Consider the following 23,477-nt stretch of genomic DNA (forward strand, 5'->3'; position numbering starts at 1 on the left):
AGTTTATATAGGGGCAAGCTTTTGATACTGCATAGTAAAAGTCGTGTGTGACTTGTGTTTAATCAAAATGGAAAAAGACTGTTGTGCATCATGTTAAAAAGACAGATGGGATCATAAAGCAACAGAGAGAGGAAATAATAGGGGGATAATGAAATAACTTAAAATCTCTTTTGTACTTGCCTTCTGTGGCTTTCTCTGCTATAGATGATGAGGGAATTTTGGAATATCTTTGATATAAAGAACATGCTTAATTTCTTTCTATAATTTTATTTCATATTTGACAAATACAAAATCTTCCAAGCTGTCAAGTGAGCTGTTGCTTGTATTGGGTAGGACACTATTTACAATTTTATTTTTATTTGTATGATGATATGTTTGCTTTTTGTTTGCAGTAGAGAGAAGGTGGATAGCTACTACTGTGTCCTTTTCAATGATGAACATCATTCTTACGATCATGTCATCTATAGCCTGCAAAGGGCACTTGGCTGCGAACTCGGTGAAGCCCAGTTGCATACCACTGCCATAGATAAAGAGGTTAGTGCATTCTGGGTATGGAGAAAGTTGGGGTTTTTTTATCATTAAGAGGTGCTACTATAGTCTATTTGATAATAGGATCTCTGTTTCTGGGATGCTGGAGCTCGAGGAGAGAGAAAGGCGTGTTGTAGTGTACCTGTTAATTGGCACTTGCTTCAAGGAAATTTTATATCTCCTTAATTTTTCTTCAGGACACAACTCGTTTTTTTTGGAGAAAGGAAGAACTGATTTATCTGAAGTTACTCCTTCCCTGTTTGGCATATTTTGCTTACCTTTTTTTTTTTCTTCTCAGGTGAGGTTACTGGGGTTTTTTTAATGGTTATTGTCGGAAAAATATGCAAGTCAGCAATATGCGTATTCAGTTATATTTGACCGGAAATTTTTCTAACATTTTGCAAGTTAGTCTGGCTCAGACTTCATTTGCAAATTTATAAACTTCTAATAAAGCAAATGAAGCCAGAAGGAATTCATGAAAGAAAGAGAGCAAACCTGACAATTTCACTACTTCATTTTTCAAACTAATGTCATATGTAAAAACCTCACACTAGAAATGTAATTTTTTTTTTTCCACAGGGAAAAAGAAACAAGCAGCATGATCAGTGTTTAAATTATCTTCATTGCACCCAACATAGAGTAACTTTTGAAGGTTTCCATTATGAAGGTTCCTATTTTTGAAACCTAAGTTTTAGATCAAAAGTTGATCAGACTCTGTTTTACAGAGCACCTCCTATAACGCAGGACTAGGTAAAACTGTTTTAATTAAAACATTTCCACAACAAACAACTACTTTCCCTCTTCTTGTGTGAAGTTCTTCTGTATGGAGACCTTGTTTTGGAAGCCCATGCTTCTGATTTCCTTTCAGTGGAATATGAGGTCTAAGCTGACACAGTTCTTGGCTTTACTGAAAGAGCCATCAGACCCACACTGTTTCATATACAGAAGTAAGAAATGGTAGGAAAGACTGTAGAAAAGCAATTCAGGATGAGTATACTTAATCCCTCTGTGTTTTAATGTGTATGGGAATTTTCCTTATCTGATAATATTAAGATACCCAGACTTTGTGGTGTTGTTCTATTTTTAATTTAATTACAATAGCTTTTTTTCAAAAGAGAGTTATGGTGTTTTTTATTTTCTTCTAGATATCTAAAAGCACCACGAGTAATAGTGGTCCCTGTGGTTTTTTTACGTATGAAAACATTGCAAGGATCAGTCTTGTGACATTTTTGTTTTGGTCTTATGCTCGATATTTTATTTGAACAGGGTCGTAGAGCTGTTAAGGCAGGACATTATGTCTCTTGTCAGGAAGCAAAAGAAGAAATTAAGGTAACTTCCTAAAATACTATTCTCATTTTAAAAAAAAATCAACTTCATAATTATTAATACTGAAGACTTATTTGTCTGCTGTACAGTCTTTAACTTTGTACTTCCATGCTTTTATAAACTGCCTGTGAACTTTTTGAAACTGAATTTACCCCACCACATTTGTTACAGATAGATAGGTATCTTCCGTAGTAAACATCACACTGATTGATTGCTTGATTTTTTCCTTGGGAGAGGTAATGGGTGGTAAAGACATGAAAGCTCATGCTCTCTTATTTTATGTGTACTAATACTTACCTGGCTTCTAGAGGCATTCTGAAAATGTTTCTCAGCGACCACTTCACGTGGAGGTTCTCCATGCTGATGTTATGGCTCACCAAAAGTTTGCCTTGCGCCTGGGTTCTTGGCTGAACAAACTCATGAGCTATTCAAGTAAGCAAAACAAATTTTTGTTACCATTATGACATGTCTGTATTTGAATGCCTGATTTTCTCAAATAATATCTTCAGCAGTGTTGTATGTGGTATTTTCTTATTAAAATACTTCCACGTTCCTCCCTATTAGTAAATAGATAATACAGTATTATGTGCTGTTATCCATCAGTATGGTTATGAATGGCAGTACTTTTCTGTTCCTCACAAATTTTAGCTCTCTGTTCTCTGTTTCACTGATAGTCTGAGTTCCTCAGACAGTTCTTTTAATCAGTACAATTTTGTACTGTGTGGTTTCAAGGTTTCTTGGAAAAGTATATCCACATTTTTCTTCCTAGATCATTTTTCTTCCTGTAATTTTCAGTTTTGCCTTTTTTACATTTAGCTGATGATATAAGCAAAAACTGAAAAGGAGTATCCCAGGTTGGATGTAGCATTTTGGGTTAGGAAATTGTTAAAGGTTAGCTGGTACTTTAATGTGTTTTAAGAGAGTCTTCAAGCACAGGGTTCTTCTTCTGAATTATATACGTAGATGCTTTAAGAGCCTGATGTTCTCTACTCTGCTGAAACGTTCTGGTGGTTCCTGTTCTTTTCCTGGTTTTGCTTCAAGTGGTAGAACACAGCCCAGGAAGCATTCACTAGTATTTATTTCCAGGTTATCGGGAATTTAATTCATGGTACTCCACTTTTTCTTTTGAAATTAGTGATGTAAGAGCTTGTTTCTGAATCTTAGTAACCCATGATTGACTCTGATATGTTGATGCCCAAAACTGCTTCAGCAGGTACTGTATATACTGATACATGCAAGAAAATATAAAACAATGTTCTAAAATTTTACAAAAGACTGACTTGGAAGGCCATAAGCTGGCTTGCCTGGCCTGTGCATTTCTGTGCTAACATAGTGAACTCTTCTTACAGATCTGCTTTGCAAAGCTGTCTAAATTATTTTCATTTTAAATGCTCTTCTGCATCACTGGATTTATTAATAAAGTAGGTAAGAATAATAGAAATTAATAAGGGAAGAGTATATGGGAGTATGTTCACTGAGGGGAAAAGCATTGTTAAAAATAATTCATGCTGAAGTGTCTTTAAGAACAGAATTTTGTAATTCTCATTTGTTGGCTCATATCATGTAATTATCAAAGCATTCTTGAACAAATGAATAATTTTGTCCCTATAGGTGACTTTCGCCAGATCTTCTGTCAGATATGTCTCAAAGAAGAAGCTGGATCTGGAAAGCCCTGCTTCATAAGCAAGTTGATGCTATGGGATGCAAAACTTCATAAAGGTTTGTGTGTGAGCTCACCAGGACAGTGTGCCCATGCTGCTATACAGTGGATAAGCAAATTCATTTTTCATGTGTAAAACAAGTGTGTAGAAGTAAGTGCATGCTCTGCAGGTGGAATTACATTTCTGTATAGTTTCTAAATTACATTTTTTATACAGCCTTTATTTTACAGCTTTTATTTTTACATATAATTTTTTGGATATGTATTGTCTAATGGATTTTTCTTGCTTTCTGTGTTTTGAAGGATCTTTTCACAAGATACAGCCTGAGTATGAGTGATTTAATGCTTACTCTGTCTTTTAAATACACACCAATAAATATTAAAAATAAAAAAGACCCAATAGTTCATATACTTGTAACAATTTCAAGGCTTTTAATCATACACAATTATAATAGAATAATCTGTTCCTCTTTTCCACAAGAAGCTGTATCTTGGTACTGTAAATTGATGTGCATTGTATTGGCTCTTCACAGGGGCAAGGAAGGTTCTTCATGAACTTATCTTCAGTAGTTTTTTCATGGAAATGGAATACAAAAAACTCTTCGCTGTGGAATTTGTAAAGGTAAAGTATTATTTGTTTTTATGCTGTGAATTAAACTTCATACAATTTTCCCCAAACCTGAAAAATTGTTTAAATATAAATAATTTTCAAATAACTTTTTTTAGGATGACGCTTTTTAATCTAGATGAAGGTGACTGACATTTAATGGTTTTCTCTGAACTGAATCAAAGCAAATAAAAACTTACATTACTTATTGTACACATTCTTTATAGACAGCTGTTGAATAACTCCACTCAGTTCACTGCAGGAGGAAGACTTATTATAAAATAAGTTAATGTCTCTATTGATACTTTCTTGAGATATGTAATTTCTTTTTGTGGGAAAGATTGATTTTTAGGTGAAAAAAGATTTGTATTACCATTTAGCAGCACAGTTAAATTTGTGCTTATCTTCAATAATAAGGCAGTGAGGCACATATTTAATGGCTTTGGTGCATTGAGAGCATTGTGCCAGTTTTGTTGTTTGAACTACTTCTGTTAGAGAGGACATTGAGATGTAATTCTTCTAAATAAAAAAATAAACATTTAAATTAACACTTGTTTTATTTATTTCCCCAATACTCTCTTTTCCTAGTATTACAAGACATTGCAAAAAGAATATATCAATGATGATCATGACAGAGTTCTCTCTGTGACAGCGCTCTCGGTTCAGATGTTCACTGTACCTACTCTGGTATGTACAGCCTGTCTCCACTAGAAATGTAAAGTGAATTTGAGAATTGCTAGCCATACCACTTGTCAGAGAGTTGTTAAGCATTGCTGAGTGGAAAAGGAATGATTTTGAGGTTTGTTAAGGCCAATATTGTTAAGGCAAGTGCTTGAGTTTATGTGAAAATTCATTACCAAAGACAGAGGGAGTGCAAATAAGTAGAATTTTTGTGCAGCATTGCTCTCTGCATTAACTTAGTGTTCATTTACTGTGCACACTTACCTTCTTAAGAGGGCAAAAAATGGTTAAAGTTTTTTTCGTGTGAGTGAAATAAGTTAAATACTTTGGGAGGAAATACGTGTAGGTTTTAAAGGCTATATGTTTCTTGCCTGAAATACTAATGTAAAAATCCTTCTGCATGATCTTTCTAGAAGAAATCACATGTCCGTTACTTTGAAGCTGTCAGAGTGAACAAACAGGATAAGTCAACAGAAATTGTGTTCATAAAGGAGCTTTTGTGCCTTGGACACTTTACAAATGCTTTAAATCATTTCAAAATTACTGGAGTCAAAGGAAAAATTATCTTGACAGTTTTCTTCAGCAAAAGGAGAGAGGAAGAAAATGTTTTAATCTTATTCTTGCAGGCCCGACATCTTATTGAAGAGCAAAATGTTATCACCACCATTACAGAGACGCTTCTAGAAGTGCTTCCGGAGTACCTAGACAAAAATGACAAATTCAACTTCCAAGGTTACAGTCAAGACAAACTGAACCGGGTATATGCAGTAATATTTGACCTCAGGTAAGTGTAAAGCTGAGAAGCAAGAGCAATTCTTAGAAAATCAGCAGTAGGATGAGATGTTTCAATTCAGGAATCTAATTATAAAACTCCTTTAAAAAAAAACCCAACCCCAAACTTCTCAAAAAATGTGTTGAACTTTAATGTTTTATTTTTCAGTGAAAACTTAAAATTTTCAACTATCAAAATTATATACTATACAGACATTTTAAAATTACTTCCAATTATATAATTCCATGTGGCAATTGTTTTAATAAATTAAATTTATCTACTATAAGGCAGTGTGGGAAATGTGGCTTCTAATCATTACCATCATGGAAAAGCTGTATAATCCTCATCTGCATAGCAGTTTCCACTCTTGCAGCTCCCAAATTACTCTAATAAACTGAATAATGTAGAAGCAAACTACCCCAAATACCTCAGTATCCAAAAACCGCTCATTTCAAATGATGGGAGTTGCACCAAGTGACTCAAGTGTTTGGTTAAAATTTTAAAAAGAGTTTGAAGTGGGAGGGGAATGTAATGTCATGATGCAGTTGATTATTTTAATACAAAGAACACTTTAAATACAAGAATAAGCAGAAGAGAATGTAGAAGAAACTACCCCAAATACCTCAGTATCCAAAAACCGCTCATTTCAAATGATGGAGTTGCACCAAGTGACTCAAGTGTTTGGTTAAAATTTTAAAAAGAGTTTGAAGTGGGAGGGGAATGTAATGTCATGATGCAGTTGATTATTTTAATACAAAGAACACTTTAAATACAAGAATAAGCAGAAGAGAAGTCTGAGCAAAAGATTGTAATGTTTTCTTTGGGGACAGGTATGTCTTAGTCAGCAAGCCTACGTTATGGACAGACCGTCTGAGGGAGCGGTTTTTAAAATTTTAAAAAGAGTTTGAAGTGGGAGGGGAATGTAATGTCATGATGCAGTTGATTATTTTAATACAAAGAACACTTTAAATACAAGAATAAGCAGAAGAGAAGTCTGAGCAAAAGATTGTAATGTTTTCTTTGGGGACAGGTATGTCTTAGTCAGCAAGCCTACGTTATGGACAGACCGTCTGAGGGAGCGGTTTTTAGAAGGATTTGTTTCTTTCCTAAGGATTCTAACTTGCATGCAGGTACAACACATTTAAATAATTTCTTTCTAATATGCTGCTATAAAGAAATTACAGCACTTCCGTTTAATCATCTTTTTGTCCATAGGAATTTTGTGGATATAAACATGCAATTAAGGTGGTACATTCTTCAATCCATGTCTTGGGTGGGTGAAAAAGTAATGTTGACTTTATAGAAGTAACCTTTGCCAATTTTAGCTATGTGTATCTGAACAACTTATATTTTACCATTTGCTTATGGGATTGTGTGCTGTTTTGAGCCTGTGATCATTGATTTAGCCTTTAGTATTTTGTGGCATCTCCATTTCAGGGAATGGAGGAGATAAAAAGACAGATTGGCCAGCACATTGAGGTAGACCCTGACTGGGAAGCAGCTATTGCTATACAGATGCAGCTCAAAAACATTCTTTTGATGTTCCAGGAGTGGTGTGCCTGTGATGTAAGTATATAAATAGTCTGGGATTCTTACAAGCATGCCTTTTGTGAATATTTTTGAGTGCCTTTTAAATAGCAGCTTTTAAAAAAAGTTCACTCTTGTTCAATACACATTTCCACAAAAATTGGAAGAATTAGTCTGTGATGTGACAAAGAGAAAAGAGATCTCAGAAAGACAGAATCTTCTAGCTGACAAAGCTGCACAGGGTGTCAGGCAAATGATAAAGAGAAAATACTTCTCATAATTCAAGATTTTGAGAATTAGTTTCATGGTATCACTGTTTTAAGGTTTTGAAGCATGTGGCTTAATTGCAAAAGTGGACTGCAGAAACTTTTTGTGCTAATTGGGTAATTACACTCTAAGCAGTCTTAAGTGCTGAAGTTCATCCCTGTGCTGGGAGAAGCAAGGAAATTGTACAGTTTTTTAAAGGTATTTTGAAGTGGGGTTCTGTTCTGTTTGTTTGTGTTTGTTTTTTTTCAGTAGGGAGAGAAAGGAACAGCTGCAGCAGTGCAGGAGCTTCTTGATTCAGTTTGGGGTGCAAACTGTGCAAAATATTGAAATATTCCAGCTTAAATAAGCACATAGATTTTAGAGCATTTGCTAGAGCAGCTTTTTTGAACAGAAGCATGTTCTCAGTTAGCTTTAGTAGATGCTCCATTGCTCCAGACCAGTACTTCTTCCAGTACTTGAGCCCTGGAACAGGCTGCCCAGGGGGGTTCTGGAGTCTCCTTCTCTGGAGACTTTAAAGACCTGTCTGGATGTGTTTCTGTGTGACCTGCTCTAGGTGATCCTGCTCTGGCAGGGGGGTTGGACTCGATCTCCAGAAGTCCCTTCCAACCCCTACTATTCTGTGATTCTCAGTATTGAGAAAAAGAATGGTAATATTGTGTATTTTTAGTAACTCTTTTTACCATCAGAAAAAACAAGTGAGGAATTTTAGTGCAAAGATACAATTTTAAAATAGAAAGCTAAGCATTTATTTTAAATTCTAGGAAGAGCTGTTGCTCAAGGCCTATAGTGAATGTCATAAAGCTGTGATGAGATGCAGCACCAATGGCCGCTCACGGGAGAAGACAGTGTTTCACTTGTGTGGCCACACTCTGGAGAGCAGACCCTACAGAGTGTCTGCAGATCCTGTCAGCATACATTTGCCTCTGTCTAGGACTCTTGCTGGTAGGTGGTGTGTTTTGTTTTGATTGCTCTTTAAATTATTTTTATAATCTATCTCTTTCTTTACTTTAGAAAGCATTTATATGAAATGCTTTGCAGATCAGTTGCTCCCTGACTTTCTGACATTCTATTGATCAGGCAACCCTGTTCCCCTGATGTCCCACAGAGGAAATGTTTTCCTCAAAAAAACATATGCCATGGAGATTGAAGGACTTTTTCAACAGGAGAGAGGATAAGAAACTTAGGCGAGAAGAAAAATTTAATGTTTTAATGAGACCTTTGTTTTTTTTTTCCTGGACAATATATGTGGTCCTGTATCTATTTCTACCTGTTTTGTCTAAACGAATGTTCATTATTACTGTATCTTTAATTTATTGTCCAGTAACATATATCTTAGGACTGTTGTAATGCTCCTCCTAAAAGACGTATGTTTGGAGCATGCCAGGATAGATTTCCAGTCAGAATGCAAAGGATCCCAGCAGTGGGTGATTGCCACTTTCTCTAGATTATTACCTAAATCATATCCTATGATTTAGCTGTAGATTCTTGAGTTTGATACCAAGATACCATCTGTTAAGCCGTGTAGTCATGAAATTCAGTTATTACTGATAGATGAATCAAATGTGAACTTAAAATTTTGCCAGTGCTATTTATCATCTCCATGTAAATTGTTTTACTGACTTCATTAAATTAATAGATTTATTAATAAAATAATGGATTGTAAGACTGGTAAGAATTGTTGTGACAATGTAATAGATCTATCTTTTGGAAAAAAGGAAGGAATAAATCTTTCCTAAATAAACTTCTTTCTGTAATTCCATTCGTAGATGGTTTATCTAACATTTAGAATGTGCTGGAGAAGAAAATTTACTGATCTTGATTTATTTTCTTATTTTTTCCTATTGGTTTTGTAGGTCTTCATGTACGATTAAGCAAGACTGGAGCCATCTCAAGATTGAATGAGTTTGTTTCTCCTGTAAGATTTTTCATTTTTTTTTCCAAATGCTGCTTTTGTTTTATACTCAAAACCTAAAGTTATATCCTGGGACTTTCGTGACACACGCACAAGTTATTTTGCAGCTGTCAGTGTGTCTTTGTTCATTACACTGTGAAAATCACTGACAAACTTACTCTTGCTTGCTTTTTACAATTTAGTTTTATTCTTTTTTTCTTAAATTCTAGGAAGAATTTCAAGTAGAGCTGCTAGTGGAGTATCCTTTGCGATGTCTTGTCTTGGTTGCTCAGGTTGCTGCAGAGATGTGGAGAAGGAATGGGCTCTCCCTGATAAGCCAGGTACTCCCTACAACATGCAGCAGTGAGTTGGTCCTTAGGGTGGTTGCAAGTGTTTCTCAGTAATGATCCCAGTGGGAGTTTCATCCAGTGCAGAAAGAGGTCATGGGGTCACTCCTACACTAAGTAGAAAAGTTTCTGACTTGGTTTTATTCCAGCTTCATCCATCACATGATCCTTTGGTGAAATATAAGTAAATATTGGTAGCCCCTTGTAAAATTCTCTCTGTGAAGTGAGTTAGGAGAAGGAGGTTGATCTGACTTAAATCAGTAGCAGCTGTTAGAATTATGTATGAAGAAGTAGGGCATAGGCTTTCTCTGGATAGGTTAAAAAAACATGGGACTTTGCCTTACTAAAGAAAGAAGCTGTACAGTTTAAAAAAGCCTCAGATGTCAACTGGTGCACATTTGATAGTGCATTACGTAACTTCTCAACTTAAATTTTGTTTTCCTATTTCTCAGGTATTCTATTATCAAGATGTTAAATGCAGAGAAGAGATGTATGATAAAGACATAATCATGCTGCAGGTATAATGTTCTGAGTCATTGCTTGCCTGATTAATAAAATTTTTATGGAATTTCTTTTAATTTCAATTTAATTAGTATGATTTTAAAAATATATTGGTAAAAGAGTATTTTTCATAATTAATGAGAAACTGTAATAGTAACTGATGTTCATATTAGTTTGGGTTTTTTGATAGATAGGTGCCTCTCTTATGGATCCAAACCAGTTCCTCCTGCTGATACTACAGAGATATGAGCTTGCTGATGCATTCAGAAAGATCAAGCCCACCAAAGATCAGGTAAGTGGCAAGTATTTCTGCTGATTTGTTTGTTTGTTTTGAGTTTATGGAGCATTAATACAGAAAACTAACTACTGTTTAAAACGGCATTTTTATGACCACACTAAAAATCAGTCACCACAAGGCATAGTTATTAGAAAAATGATTTAGTGTTTGGAATTGGTAGAGGCTTACTCAAAATTAGTAAGTGGGTTTTGTCCTCTTTGACCTTTATTTCATAGGGCATCTACCACAATCCACATAAATGACTTCTCTGTAAAATGTTGACATCTCTTAAGCTGTATTACATATTCTTATTTTGACTGGAAGTTTCTAGAATTGTTGTGCTGCTTCTTGAGGCTTGAACTTTCATATAACCCTTAATTTGGGATACATTTTAGCTGTTTCTTATTTTGTTTTCTTCAGTTGCAGAATAGTGTCTCCTCTACAACTGCAGGCATTTTTTCCTGCTTTTTAGGTTGGAGTTTCCTCTTACACTGTCGTGCTTCCGCCAAGTAGTGGATCTGAAGGCTGAGCTCAGGGTCATTTGACACATATTCCTGCTTGTTTTTTAAAAACTGGTTTCCTTTATTCTTACAGGATTTGATCAAGCAATATAATGTGTTAATAGAAGAGATGCTACAGATTCTCATCTATGTTGTGGGTAAGTTGCATTTCTGTCGTTTTAATGAGGGATTATTACAGTTTGATGAAACAGGCTTGATGAGTTTCTTTAACATAGATGGTGTGGGGAGGGTCCTGGAGAATGCCTGTTTTAAAGAGATGGTTCAGTAATGCAAATATTTGTCAACCAGAAGCAGTGGGAGTTGCACAGTGAAAAAAGCTGTTAGATAACTTCATAATTGACTATTAAAGTAGGATATGGAGAGAATCTCCATCTCAGCCTATTTGGTTAGGAAGCTAGGCTAAAACCTGTTTTTTCTCTCAGACACTTGGAAGAAGTTTCTGGTCAATGCAAACAAATACTATGAAGTATCCCAGCAATAGCCTTACCTCTGTGCAAAATTCAAAATTGCTTTATAACTGTCACATTTGCCATTCTTCTCCTTTTGATTCGCTCTGGTAGGGGAAAGATATGTGCCTGGAGTGAGTAATGTGACAAAAGAAGATGTTACCATGAGAGAAATCATTCATCTGTTATGTATTGAACCAATGGCTCACAGTGCAATTACCAAGTCCTTGCCTGAAAACGTGAGTCTGGTTTATTTGGGTTTTTTTCCTTAATTCACTTTTTCTTGTTTTATATCCTTCTTTATCTTCCATATCTTTATATGGAAGCATTTGATTTCTTATATAAAGGTCTAATGTTGATTTCAGAATTACAAAATAACATGACAAAGGAGCTTACACACCTAACTGATGTAAAGGTAAATGTTACGGAGTCAAGTATGGTCTAATCTAAAAAGGCTTGTGTGGGCTTTGTTTTTTGATGAAGAGGTGGAATTGTTTTGGGTAGTCAGCTGTGGTTCTAAACTCAAAAAGAAAAGTTTTAAAATTATTTTCTCTTTTGTCCTTTTAGGACCATGCAGTTGGGTTCCATTCTGCCCTGTGTACTATCAGTAAATTTTATCCTGTAATTTCCATCACTTAAACCTGTGCAGATCCATTGGAAGCCAATTATTGTACAAGTCTATTTGAAATCACAGATTTGCCTGCCATTCTATTTAAACTGTTGAAAATTCAAGCAAAGGAGAAGGATGTGGGTTAGGTTTTGTAGCCTGTGCAAGTCTTCAGGGTGGGCAGTCAATGCAAAAAAGCCTCAGTTTTATTTTAAATGAAATAGCCTGGAATATTGTCAGAAACCAATAATGTGTGATCCACTTAAGAGACTAAAACTCTATTTTTTCTTCCATTAGTGTTGGCTAAGGCACTGCTGTTTCTGGAGATCAGCTCTGTCATTAATAAAATTTTATATGATTGAATGAAAGTATTATCTATCTCTTGTACTTCCTTGTAACTTGTAAGTTATGAATATCTGCTTTCTGAATAAGAGTGGGTGAAATATATTAATTCACGAGTTAGGGAATTGATCTAAATCTGTGTGTCTATTTTTGTTACACCTAGCATAATACTGAAGATACTTGAATCATTATATATTTATCCCAAACTAAATTTTTTACCAGGAGAACAATGAAACTGGCTTGGAGAATGTAATTGATAAAGTGGCTACATTTAAGTAAGTTCTTAATATTGTTTTGTAAGTAGCTTGAGTGTGAAATAAAATCTCTTAGATTATATGGCTTAAACAAGCTGCACTGCACAGTCTCTTTTCAGCTAATATTTTGCTGTCTTGAAATATATACACTTTCAAATATGCAGAGGAAGGAAAAATGTATGGAGTATCTGAAGCTGCTGCTTCTCTCCTTTTGCCCCCTTTCTTCAGATTCAGCTTGAGTCTCAGGAGTTTAGTAAATCTCAGGTCCTAGTGGGAAAAATATTCAAAGGTCATTGTAATTGAAAGAGTATTGGAAACCTTAACAAGTCAGTGTACCTTTGAAAATCACTAACTCATCATTGATTTAGATGTTTACTGTCTAAGGTGCTGTAACTTTCAGATGAGAGTGAATTTTTTACATATAGATGTATATGTACAAGTATGGAACAGTCGGTTGTAGCAGTTGTGAAAAACTAGTTCAAACAGCTGCTATTTTTATCACAAATAAATCTTATAATTATTTTAGTACAATTGATTTTAAATTTCATGTGGCTTGCTTGTTTATGTTTAATCAAGGGCAACTGTAGGTCTACCTAGGAATTTTGCTTTGGGAATTCTACTATAGAAGTTTCAAAAAACTCTGACTGGCTGGAAAGTAGCTGTATTACTTGTTTTGCACCTTAGTTAAAATAATGAAATCTATATAACATCAAATGTCTGAAATTCTAAATAATGAAGTTTAAAAGAATTTACCTATAAGAGGATATATAGTGTGCTGTAGATGGCTTAGACTAGAGATACTTTGCTTCTGGGTAGGTTTTACAGCAGTAAACAGTCTTGAAAATTAAAGACTGATAATTCACTCTTTGCTCTTGATAAGTTAATGAAGCAGCCATCACTACTCCACTTCTTACTAGCATTTCTTTAGAAAATTGTGTTACTGGTTTGTTTACATTCAAAGATGTGTTAAACATACATTATTAATCTGTATGTTATTAAATGTTTCTCTTTAAGGAAACCAGGTGTGTCTGGCCATGGAGTTTATGAGCTGAAAGATGAATGCTTGAAGGAGTTCAATATGTTCTTTTATCACTATACTAAGACCCAGCACAGCAAGGTAAGCAATGTAGGATTCACTGTCAGAGGTTGAAAAGTAGTATGGACTAATCAGTGTCTAAAGAATTTTGCTGAATCAAAGGAATTAATGGAATCTAAAAAAACTGATTGAGTGAACAGTATTTGCAGCTGACTTCAAAACTGAGCTTCTAACGAAGGTAAGATTGTTAATACAAATTGCTGTGGTGTGGTTTGCATTCATATTTTCTCTCTGGTGTCTCCTATATTGACTCTTGCCTCTACTGCAAATTGAAATGCAAAATGCAATATTGTTAAATAGATTTCAGACAAGATTCTAGTTATGTAACCGAGTACTGACTACGTATCTTGTCACATTTCTAGTTTAGGTTTTCTCATTGTTTCATTGTGTACTTCTGTAGAGATGCTGATATAACAATACTTTTTCTGTAGGCTGAACATACACAAAAGAAAAGAAGGAAACAAGAAAACAGAGATGAAGGTAAAAATTTGGTCATTCAACAAATATGATAATTCAGTAGTATATGTAGTTGTGCCTACAAAATGAGATTTGGAAGATGTCTTGTGACTCAGTCATAAATAGTTGAGTTCATATTAAGTTTGTTGTGATTTGTAGTAATTCTAATCAATTAGCCCTGTGACATTTATTTTATCTATTTTTACTTTTTTAATATTTTAATGTAAAGATAGGAGTTTTGGAATTTTTAGTTTAATTTCCATGTAGAAAAATAAACATGGCAGAGTGTCCATGGACGAAATTAACAACTTAGAGTTTTTATGGTGGGTTATCTAGGAGGCAAAAGTTTATTTTTTATGAGTAGTTGCTCTAGCACAATATTGAACGATAATAGTGCCATGTAGAGAAGGTTGCCACAGGAAATAGTGCTCATACCTATTCTGTAGGTAGTTTGAGACTTAAATCATACAAATAAAAAAAAGTTGTTTAGAACCTGAAAATATATATAACAGTAAAACCCAATTTCTGTTGTGACACAAACATTTCACTTTTGAGTTTACTTTTACCATTAAAGTAACGAGCATTAATTGAGTTGATTTGAGGAAGGTGAATGAATAAGTACAACAAACAATTTAATAAAATCAGCTATCACCTGCTTGTGTAAATTGCAGCAGACAGTTATTTTTCCCTTTTCAGATTGCCATTCTTTACTTTGTGCTCTAAAGTGTATTTTGACTTTTGTGCACAGTCAGGGATACTACAGCATTTCATACCTAACATGGTTAGAATTTATTCTGAGTAATTTTATATGCCTGGAGTTCTTTTAAATTGAAAAACTGTGGAACTGAAAACAAATAAATTGGCATTGGCATTGTCATTTAAGAGGGACACATCTAATTAGGAAATCACATTATCTTTGGAAAAAATGCATTTCCTTCAGTTATAAGTAGCTGAAGATTATGACACATGGAAAAGAATGAGAAAAAAAAAATCTTTGGATTACTTGTGGTTTCTTTCTCCACTCTTTATTTTATACAGGTGACTGATTTTCAATAGCACCTTCCTGATTCACACACACCCCTCTCCCCCCCATTCACTTTAGCAATTCAAAAGAAGACTTAAATCAATGTTTCCAAGTAGGAAAAGGTTGCAGCATTAACTGAGCTGCTGTTAGTAGGTGCCAAGATTCCAGGTGGCTTCTGGGTGAGACACCACATCACACAGGTTGAATATTAGCTCAAAAAATGTACATAACTAGAAATTATCTGAATGCCCCAGAAACAGGAAGAATTTAGAGCTCCAGCCATATTAGGTTTGGAACCCTAATTAATGTGAGACACTACACTCTGGAAGTTCCACTGCTCACTCTTGTTTAACTACTTTAAAATTTTATATCTGATGCAAAAAAACCCCACTGTTTACTAGTGGTACAAATCATAAAGCAGTGCAAAGTATTAAAGATTTGCATTGATTTAAGTCGTCTTAAGTTAATACCTGTGGCTAATTTTTAACTTAGTTTGCATGTGTTTTATATAAGAACTTACTAAATGTAGATAGTTTTGCTAAAGATAAAAGCTGAATTAGGCAAACGATTGTGTTTGGAATTAGTATGTTTGTGCTCTCCACTTTTTGCCTGCAGTCTTTGATGAGATACCAGTTTGTGAGTGTAGTTGCATATCTGTCTTCTAGCACTGCCACCACCTCCTCCTCCAGACTTCAGTCCTGCATTCAGCAATGTGGTGAGGATTCTGAACTGTGATGTTATGATGCACATACTGAGGACTGTTCTTCAAAGAGCAGTAGAGCTGGAAACCCACTTGTGGACTGAAGCTATGATCCAAATGGTATGAATAGCTTTGGTCTCCTTCCTGTAGTCATTCCTGTGCTCACCATGTCAGCTGCTTGTCATAGGATCAAAATGTGTAAAGATAAACATGAAATTTGAATGATAAGAGTTCACTTTTTGTCCCCAAATGTGTTTTGGTCAGTCTTACTGACAAAGTAATAATTTCTAATAATTTATCTCCATTTTAAAATATAAATGTGAAACATAATTATTTCAAATTGGGAATATTCTTCAATTTTCTATTATGCTTACACACGGGGCTTACTTCATCACCAAAGCTATTTCAATATGCAATTCTCCTTACCTCATCTCTTTCTGGAAACTTGTGCAAATAAGTAACACTTTGATCATCTTAAAAAAAATGGAGTTACATCGTGATGTAAGCTGCAAATACGTAACTGTCTTTGGGGCTCAGTCATGACATGATATAATTTTTTAAGTATTCAAACGTATTTTACCAGAGTGGCTTTGTATGCTTCAAAAAAATAAATTTGTAACTGTCTTTGGGGCTCAGTCATGACAAGATATAATTTTTTAAGTATTCAAACATTGTATGTTACCAGAGTGGCTTTGTATGCTTCAAAAAAATAAATTACCTACGTTGTTGTATTGGTTTGATTTTTTTAAAGATATTTGTAGGATTTGGACCTGAATTTATGGACTGGTTAAATTAATCAATTTTATTAATTACAGTGCATAGATGATTTAATTCCCTTCCTTTACATGCTCATCTTTGGATTATGGATTTAACGAAATGTTTAATAGATGTGTATCAGCAAAATTACAAGATTCATATGTTACTAATGTAAAGTGTGTGCAAGACTGTTAATTTTAGTGCAAGTAATATTCAGGAAAATTACATTGTGCATTGTTACGACACTGTCTGTGTATGATCTCTCCACTTTTTTTCTCATTTCTGTGTTTTATCGTGGATATAATCAGCATATAGTGCAGAGCTATATTTAACATCCTTGTTTTATATACCAGTTTTCCAGACTTCTAACAGTGAATGATATTTACAATTTTTTGCCTTTTTTTTTAGGTGCTACACCTCCTTTCTTTAGGGTTACTAGAAGAGAAACAGCAGTTACAGAAGTCCCCAGAAGAAGAAGTAACCTTTGATTTCTATCACAAAGCAACACGTATGTTTCATTTTCCTTAAAAGGGCAGACTAAATTAAGCTAACTTGATTTTGTACAAACAAAAATAAACTAAAAGAAAGTGTTCAATTATTTCAGTGAGAGTTACTTTTACCTATAGAATTAAAATCTGCTAAAATATATATTTTTAAGTAATCAATAAACCAGGACTAGTTTCCTTTGTTCCCAGCTACCAGCTATGTTGAATGAGGAGAGTTGCTTTTCTTTCTGGGAAAGAAATGGGAAAGTAATAGTGGAGTTAGAGAACTGAAAATGATTCTTCCTTTACATTATTGAAATCAAAACTACACATCTACACATCTTTTAAATACAGAAATAAATACATAAAGGTGCTGAACTAACTGTATTTAGTTATTTTAAAATGTTGAGTGAAGAGGTGTCACCGAGTTTGAAAAATTCCCATTTAATTTTTTTTTTCTTAATTTTTTCTTACTGTTGAGCCAAGAGAAGTATTATCATCACACTGAATGTATTTCTGTTTAAAATGCTTCATGTCAACTATAGGAATACACTAAGTTGAGATAGAAGAGAATTCTTTGTCAGCTTTTGCTGACAAAGTTTTGCATAACTAGAAAAGCCAAAGCAGCATTCATGAATAAGGTATGCAAAAATAATATTTTTGAAAGAAAGCTTTTATTGAGAGGTGACATAAAAATGAATTTTTTGTAATGTATTTGTCTCACATCTAAAAAGATGCAAATTTATTTAAAACTGAAAGTGCTGCAAAGGAAATGAAATTGAAGAGAATGGTCTCAATTTTAAAGCATGCTGGTATTAGAGAATGGCCTAGAACATTATGAGCTGTTACCAAAATGTGAGAAAGAAAAAATAATTACTGTAATTGTAAGAGGTCTTGTGATAGAAACAAACTTGAGTACACTGAGCTGCTAGCAAACTTCTGTAAGCTATAAGAGCTTTGCTGCTTCTCTTTGAGGTGAAAGGCAATTTTTATATTGTCTGTGTTTCTGCTGTTGGAAGTAGCAAAATTGTTAATCTACAAGGGGGAAAGACTACTGCATTTAACTGGCATGAACAGATAAAATTAAAACAAATGTAACTGCACAGGTTGTGTTTATACATGTGTGTTATATAATTAGGAATGTTTTAAGGCATTTCCATGGTTGTAAATACATTAAAATGTTGAGGGTTTGTTTTTCTTTTCCTGAAAACCCACAGTTTCCTATTTTTCTTTCCTTTTTAAAGGAATGGGAAGCTCAGCCATGAATGCTGTGAATGTGTTAATGCTTCTGGAAAAATTAAAGAGAGTTCCTCAGCTAGAGGCACAAAAGGACACAGTCAATTGGATTCTGCAGGTACACGAGAAGGAGATAAGTATGATGTGATTTTAGTAATTTAGAAAGCTTTCATGAAAGATATTATCATGTTATGATTTCCACATAAAACTCAGTGTTTACAGCTGCAGTGATTTCTTGACAACATTTTTCCCCCCAGACAGGATGGTTTCTTGAATATATGTTCATGTTTGAGTCATTGTACTTGCTATTGCTACTTTCAAGCATTGGGTTAATTTTTTCTTAGATAACTCATTCCAGTAATGCCATATGTAAAATTTATACCTCATGTTTCTGTTGCAAAGTAATAACTGATATGGAAAAGTTTATTAATTGGGAAAACACTTTAGGAGCTGCTTGTATTAAAGCTTGATTCATGCACAACATGGCCGTTAGCCAGATGGGTATTTGACCAGTGGAATTTTTCCATCCAATTCCCTGACATTACCTAGTAAGAGACAGGAGAAACTTCTAAAGCTGTGACACCTTCTCTAAAGTAGGAGGCTGCTTCTTCTGCTTAGCAGGAGTACTACTGTCCTGTTCCATTTTGGGCTTCTTGTTTTAGGTGGCAAACATAGAAGACAGTGCTCTTGGAAAAGAGGGTAAGAATCCATAATAGGGTTCCAAAACTATCCTCAACTACTAAAATTTGACTATGCTGGTACAGTAGGGAGGCAAGTTTGAAAGATTTTTTTGAGAAGTTATTCTAAAATTCCAAGGGCAAAAGTAAAAATGCACTTTAAAAAGTATGCTTAACATTTTAATGGTACACATCGTAAATATAGAATATTTAATAATATCAAAGCTTCAAGATGCTTATTAAAGATAGCTAGAAAAAATAGTAAATGAGAATCGAAGGCTCAGTCTTAACTATTTGGGTGGGTGCTGGAAAGCTTTTTGTTCCAGATGTGTAGGGTATTTGCATTATTTTAGGAACTGTTTCCATGGTTTGATCCGCGTCTAAGCTTTTTGAAATAAGTGAGCAGTCTGTCCATTCTTCTGATGTGCAGATGCTTTAGCTGCTTAACAGTATTAGTGCAAGAAGACTGGAAAATTTGGAAGACTTTTCTTCATACTGAGCAGTGCTTATCAGGTTTAGGATACAGACACAGAGGTGTTACAGAAGTGCACATACCATCTCGGGTGTTTTTTATTATTTAGGAGTATGGCAGCTCGTTTTGTCCATTTGTAAATCTGAAAATAAACTAAATATCAAGAGCTTTAATCCTGTATATAATGAGACACAAGTTGTATTTAATTTTTAACATCTATGTCTCTATTCCTAGATGTTTGACACAGTGAAAAGATTGAGAGAAAAGTCTAGTTTGACAACAGTAGCACCTGCTTCAGGCTCAGAAGCTACAAAAGTTGATGAGGTAATAATAATAAAAAAATTCAACAGAAAGCTTATATTAAATGTTGTGAGCAGCTCTTTTCAAACAGGTGCCTAAATTTGTTTCCTGAGGTGATAACTTTTAAAATATGGTGCCTACAAATAGGTTTTAGGTTCCAAGATTAATATTTTGAATAAATTCAATTGATGCTAAGCATGCTTTGTGGAATTATCAGCACCTAATGTGGTTTTGGTTACACTTCATGTTAAGTGAAACAACTGAGGAGGGTTAAGAAGTAATTTCTATTCATCTCTTCATTTCTTATCTTTATGATTTGACTACCTTTCCTATTATGTGGTCATTGTGCAATAATTAGAAATACAAATCCACTTAAAATGATGTCTTGCAATTTACATGACCGACCCAGAGGTTAATCTGCTTTGCCTTGATTGTATAAATACATCAGACTTAGGTGATTATTCTGTCTGTGTATCAGTCTTTGCCCCCTTCCCTCAAAATAACTTTTGAATCCAGTAGTCAAATGACACAGAGAAATGGAGATTTCAAAGATCACTGCAGTCCCATGAGGTTTGGGTTGTTTATTTGGTTTTTTTTAATTGGCAGTTGAATAGAAAAGAAGAATCTGATTGCCCTTAGACACTGGGCAAAGCCAGACCAGTTTGCTCTTAACTCTCACTCAACATTCTGTTGGCTGCACCTTGCTGCCAAATAATTTCTTGGCTAGTCATTGCATGCATAGCTCTCAGTTTATCACAGCATATGCTGTGTTTCTTTTTTGAGAAATGTGTCATACAGTATCTGGAAAGACAAGGCAACAAAATACAAAAGTCAGCAAGAAGTAAGACTTTACAGTTCCGCTGCTTGTGGAGCAATTTGTTGTTTGTTTTATTTCCTCAAAAAGTAATGGTATTGTGAAAGGAAGTAATGTGTGTAATCCTGAATTTATACCTTAAATAATTGAACAAGAGGAATTAGGTTCTGCATGTTTTAACTAAGTCTGCCTCTTTGGATTCTGTGTTTCCAAAGCATATAAATACTTTGTTTAAAGTTTTGAAAGCATGATCGATGAGGATGTACTGGAAGAAAAATAATTTTCCAGTCTGTAATAAAGAAGAATAGGGGAAAATACCATCCTCAGATGCATAAAATGTTGTCAAAAAAATGTAGGAGCACACTTCTGCTGTGTTGTCCATAGATAATTCAAGATGCAATTTTCCTTAATTCCTGCAAGGAAGATAATAGATTCTCAATGGGGCGGTTTGCTTATGAGGAGAATAATAAAAAACTGGACGCGGCTTCTGATGTTGACATCACTGAAGTTTCTTAAGAACAGACACCTGATTAAAATGAATCATGGATTATTGATCCTGTCTTTGGACAAGGGGTTGTATTAGTGACCTTTTGTGTACCCAGCAGAATCTTTCTTCTGACTAGATTAACGAACCTAATTCAGCATTTAAGATTTTACTCTGAAATTTTTCAGGTAAAAGTATTTTTCATCATTAAAATGTTGTCGGTTAAGGACTTTGATGTCAGTGGTTAGAAGGCATATTGTTATGGAAGGATTCTTCTCATTTGTTGATATTTTCTGTTGCCTGAGATTTCTTTATTCTCTTATTGCAAGACACAGAGCAGTCAGGATAAAGAGAAAGCTGAGCGAAAGAGAAAGGCAGAAGCTGCCAGGCTGCACCGTCAGAAGATAATGGCCCAGATGTCTGCACTGCAGAAGAATTTCATTGAAACCCATAAGCTACTATATGAAAACACACTGGAGGCACATGGGAAAGAAGATGCCATTATGGAGGAAGAAAGGTAAGAAAAAGCAGATATCCGGAGTTCTGGTGGGAAGAGTTTATTACCTGCTACATAAGTTCATTAATCTAAATAAAAATTTTGGAAGTATGTTCAAGGTGCAGATTTTGTCAGCCCAGTCAGCAAACATGTGTCTCTACTTACTGTTGAGTAATCTTCTGTTACAGGATTGTATGTAAACTAGCATGTATATGTAGGAACAGTGGACTTAACTTTGTACAGCAGCATAGGAGAAACAATAAGAAAATTGTTTCTTCAAATGTAGGATACTTATATTTCTTAACATTTGAAAAATGTCATTAAAGAGCTGCTGAGTTGACAACACTAATTTTGGAGGTGACCTGTCTACCGTATATCCAAATTCAAGTATTTAATTTGGAAATAATCTGAAAGCAAATGTACCGTAAGGTTATGTTTCAATGAAGAAAATATGCTTCTTGTAGATCAAGTTGTTGATACTTCTGTCTTAGTTTTTAAAATCTAATTTCATACGGAAGATTTAGGTTTATGATAGTTTATAATTTTGTTAGTATGGATTGCTCCTGCTCTAGAGATACTTCAACAATATAGTATAATGGAACTCACAATTATGATCTATTTGGGGCTGCACAAAAAAGATCAGAGATCTGCTGGAAAATAAAAGTACAGATCCCTTCTTTGTGCTTTGATCTGTAATAAATTGTGTTCTAGAAATCATTGCTGAATGCTGAAGTAAGGGATTTTTTTTTAATGTATGGAAGCTTATTGTGTCACAAAATAGTGGCACTCATTTTCAGTATGTTTTCTTCAAGAATGGTAAACAAATTCAATGTGTCTGTAAGATTAAAATATAGTTAATCCAATCTACACTGAGTACAGCTTCCTGAATTTCCTACTGTCTGAATTAATTTCATTGTGTTGTTATTCTGTTTTAGCTGGCTTCCACTGTCTATTTTTGAATACTACATTTTAGTGAGGATTGAGATGTTTCTTTATTGTTTGGTTATAATTTGGTCTTTGAAAGCACTTTGGTATAAAACCAGAAATGTTAACAGTGTGTAATATTTTTAGATGCCAGGAAGAATGGAGTTGTTTAGAAAAATCCATCTGATTATTTTTTCTCTGTCACTTTATGGTCTTACAGCGTGTCTTCAGCAATTGATTGCTCCAAAATTGCTTTGGGTCCCAAACGAGGTCCATCTGTTGCTGAGAAAGAAGTTTTGACTTGTATTCTTTGTCAGGAGGAGCAGGAAGTAAAGCTGGAAAGTTCTGCCATGGTATTATCTGCCTGTGTCCAGAAATCAACTGCCTTAACTCAGAACAGGAGCAGAGTTCTTGAACTCTCAGGGGGTATGCAACTTTTATTCTTGTAGACTATAAGCAGGTCTGTTCCTAGAGCTCATATCCTTTCAACCTAATTAAACTCTGTTTTCAGTCAGATTGCTAAATGGATTACCCTGCTTAATAACAAATAATGTTAAATAGTTCTAAAATCCATGCTTTAAAACTTTAAAATGAGCACTGTATGAAGACTTTTATTTGTCCCTTGCAAATCAGAAAATGCTTTAATCTCAGAAGAAGATTTTATAAAACTTACAAGTTTTAGTAGGAGTAGTCCCTGTGGAAGAACTCCAAGAATGTTATCAATTCCTGGTTATTCAGGTACTTCAGCAAACTTTCCCAATATGGAGGAAATACATCAACATTAGATAGAGGAGACCAATATAGGAGCTTCAGGAGGGTTTGCGTTTTTTGCAAGTAATAAAACCAGCAACATAAAAAATAGAAAAGTGCAAGCAAGGATTATTGATGACTAAAAAAATGAATACAAGAGAATAATACAAACTTAAGAGTTAAAGTTGCATAATGGCCTATTGGTAGCAGGAAATGCAAAGACCAAAAAGAGAAGAAGGAGGGAAGGGAAAGA

The 23,477-nt window shown here is 34.5% G+C and overlaps 1 protein-coding gene across 1 annotated transcript in view; it reads left to right on the forward strand.

Moving 5' to 3' along the window:
• UBR1 (ubiquitin protein ligase E3 component n-recognin 1) overlaps window positions 1-23,477 on the forward strand; it is a 52,491-nt gene that overhangs the window by 9,253 nt on the left and 19,761 nt on the right. The window contains exons 5-29 of the mRNA XM_009999745.1: window positions 393-534; window positions 1,795-1,857; window positions 2,163-2,286; window positions 3,466-3,573; window positions 4,048-4,136; window positions 4,710-4,808; window positions 5,429-5,586; window positions 6,605-6,704; window positions 7,012-7,140; window positions 8,130-8,310; window positions 9,222-9,283; window positions 9,490-9,600; window positions 10,059-10,124; window positions 10,298-10,399; window positions 10,979-11,042; window positions 11,466-11,590; window positions 12,523-12,575; window positions 13,569-13,671; window positions 14,082-14,130; window positions 15,796-15,950; window positions 16,995-17,094; window positions 18,316-18,425; window positions 19,691-19,780; window positions 21,384-21,571; window positions 22,695-22,900. Coding sequence (XP_009998047.1) covers window positions 393-534; window positions 1,795-1,857; window positions 2,163-2,286; window positions 3,466-3,573; window positions 4,048-4,136; window positions 4,710-4,808; window positions 5,429-5,586; window positions 6,605-6,704; window positions 7,012-7,140; window positions 8,130-8,310; window positions 9,222-9,283; window positions 9,490-9,600; window positions 10,059-10,124; window positions 10,298-10,399; window positions 10,979-11,042; window positions 11,466-11,590; window positions 12,523-12,575; window positions 13,569-13,671; window positions 14,082-14,130; window positions 15,796-15,950; window positions 16,995-17,094; window positions 18,316-18,425; window positions 19,691-19,780; window positions 21,384-21,571; window positions 22,695-22,900 — 2,777 coding nt within the window. The remainder of the gene's footprint in view (window positions 1-392; window positions 535-1,794; window positions 1,858-2,162; window positions 2,287-3,465; window positions 3,574-4,047; window positions 4,137-4,709; window positions 4,809-5,428; window positions 5,587-6,604; window positions 6,705-7,011; window positions 7,141-8,129; window positions 8,311-9,221; window positions 9,284-9,489; window positions 9,601-10,058; window positions 10,125-10,297; window positions 10,400-10,978; window positions 11,043-11,465; window positions 11,591-12,522; window positions 12,576-13,568; window positions 13,672-14,081; window positions 14,131-15,795; window positions 15,951-16,994; window positions 17,095-18,315; window positions 18,426-19,690; window positions 19,781-21,383; window positions 21,572-22,694; window positions 22,901-23,477) is intronic.

Source organism: Chaetura pelagica, unplaced genomic scaffold (genome assembly GCF_000747805.2).
Source record: "Chaetura pelagica isolate M959 unplaced genomic scaffold, ChaPel_1.0 scaffold416, whole genome shotgun sequence".
NCBI classification, from domain to species: Eukaryota; Metazoa; Chordata; class Aves; order Apodiformes; family Apodidae; genus Chaetura; species Chaetura pelagica.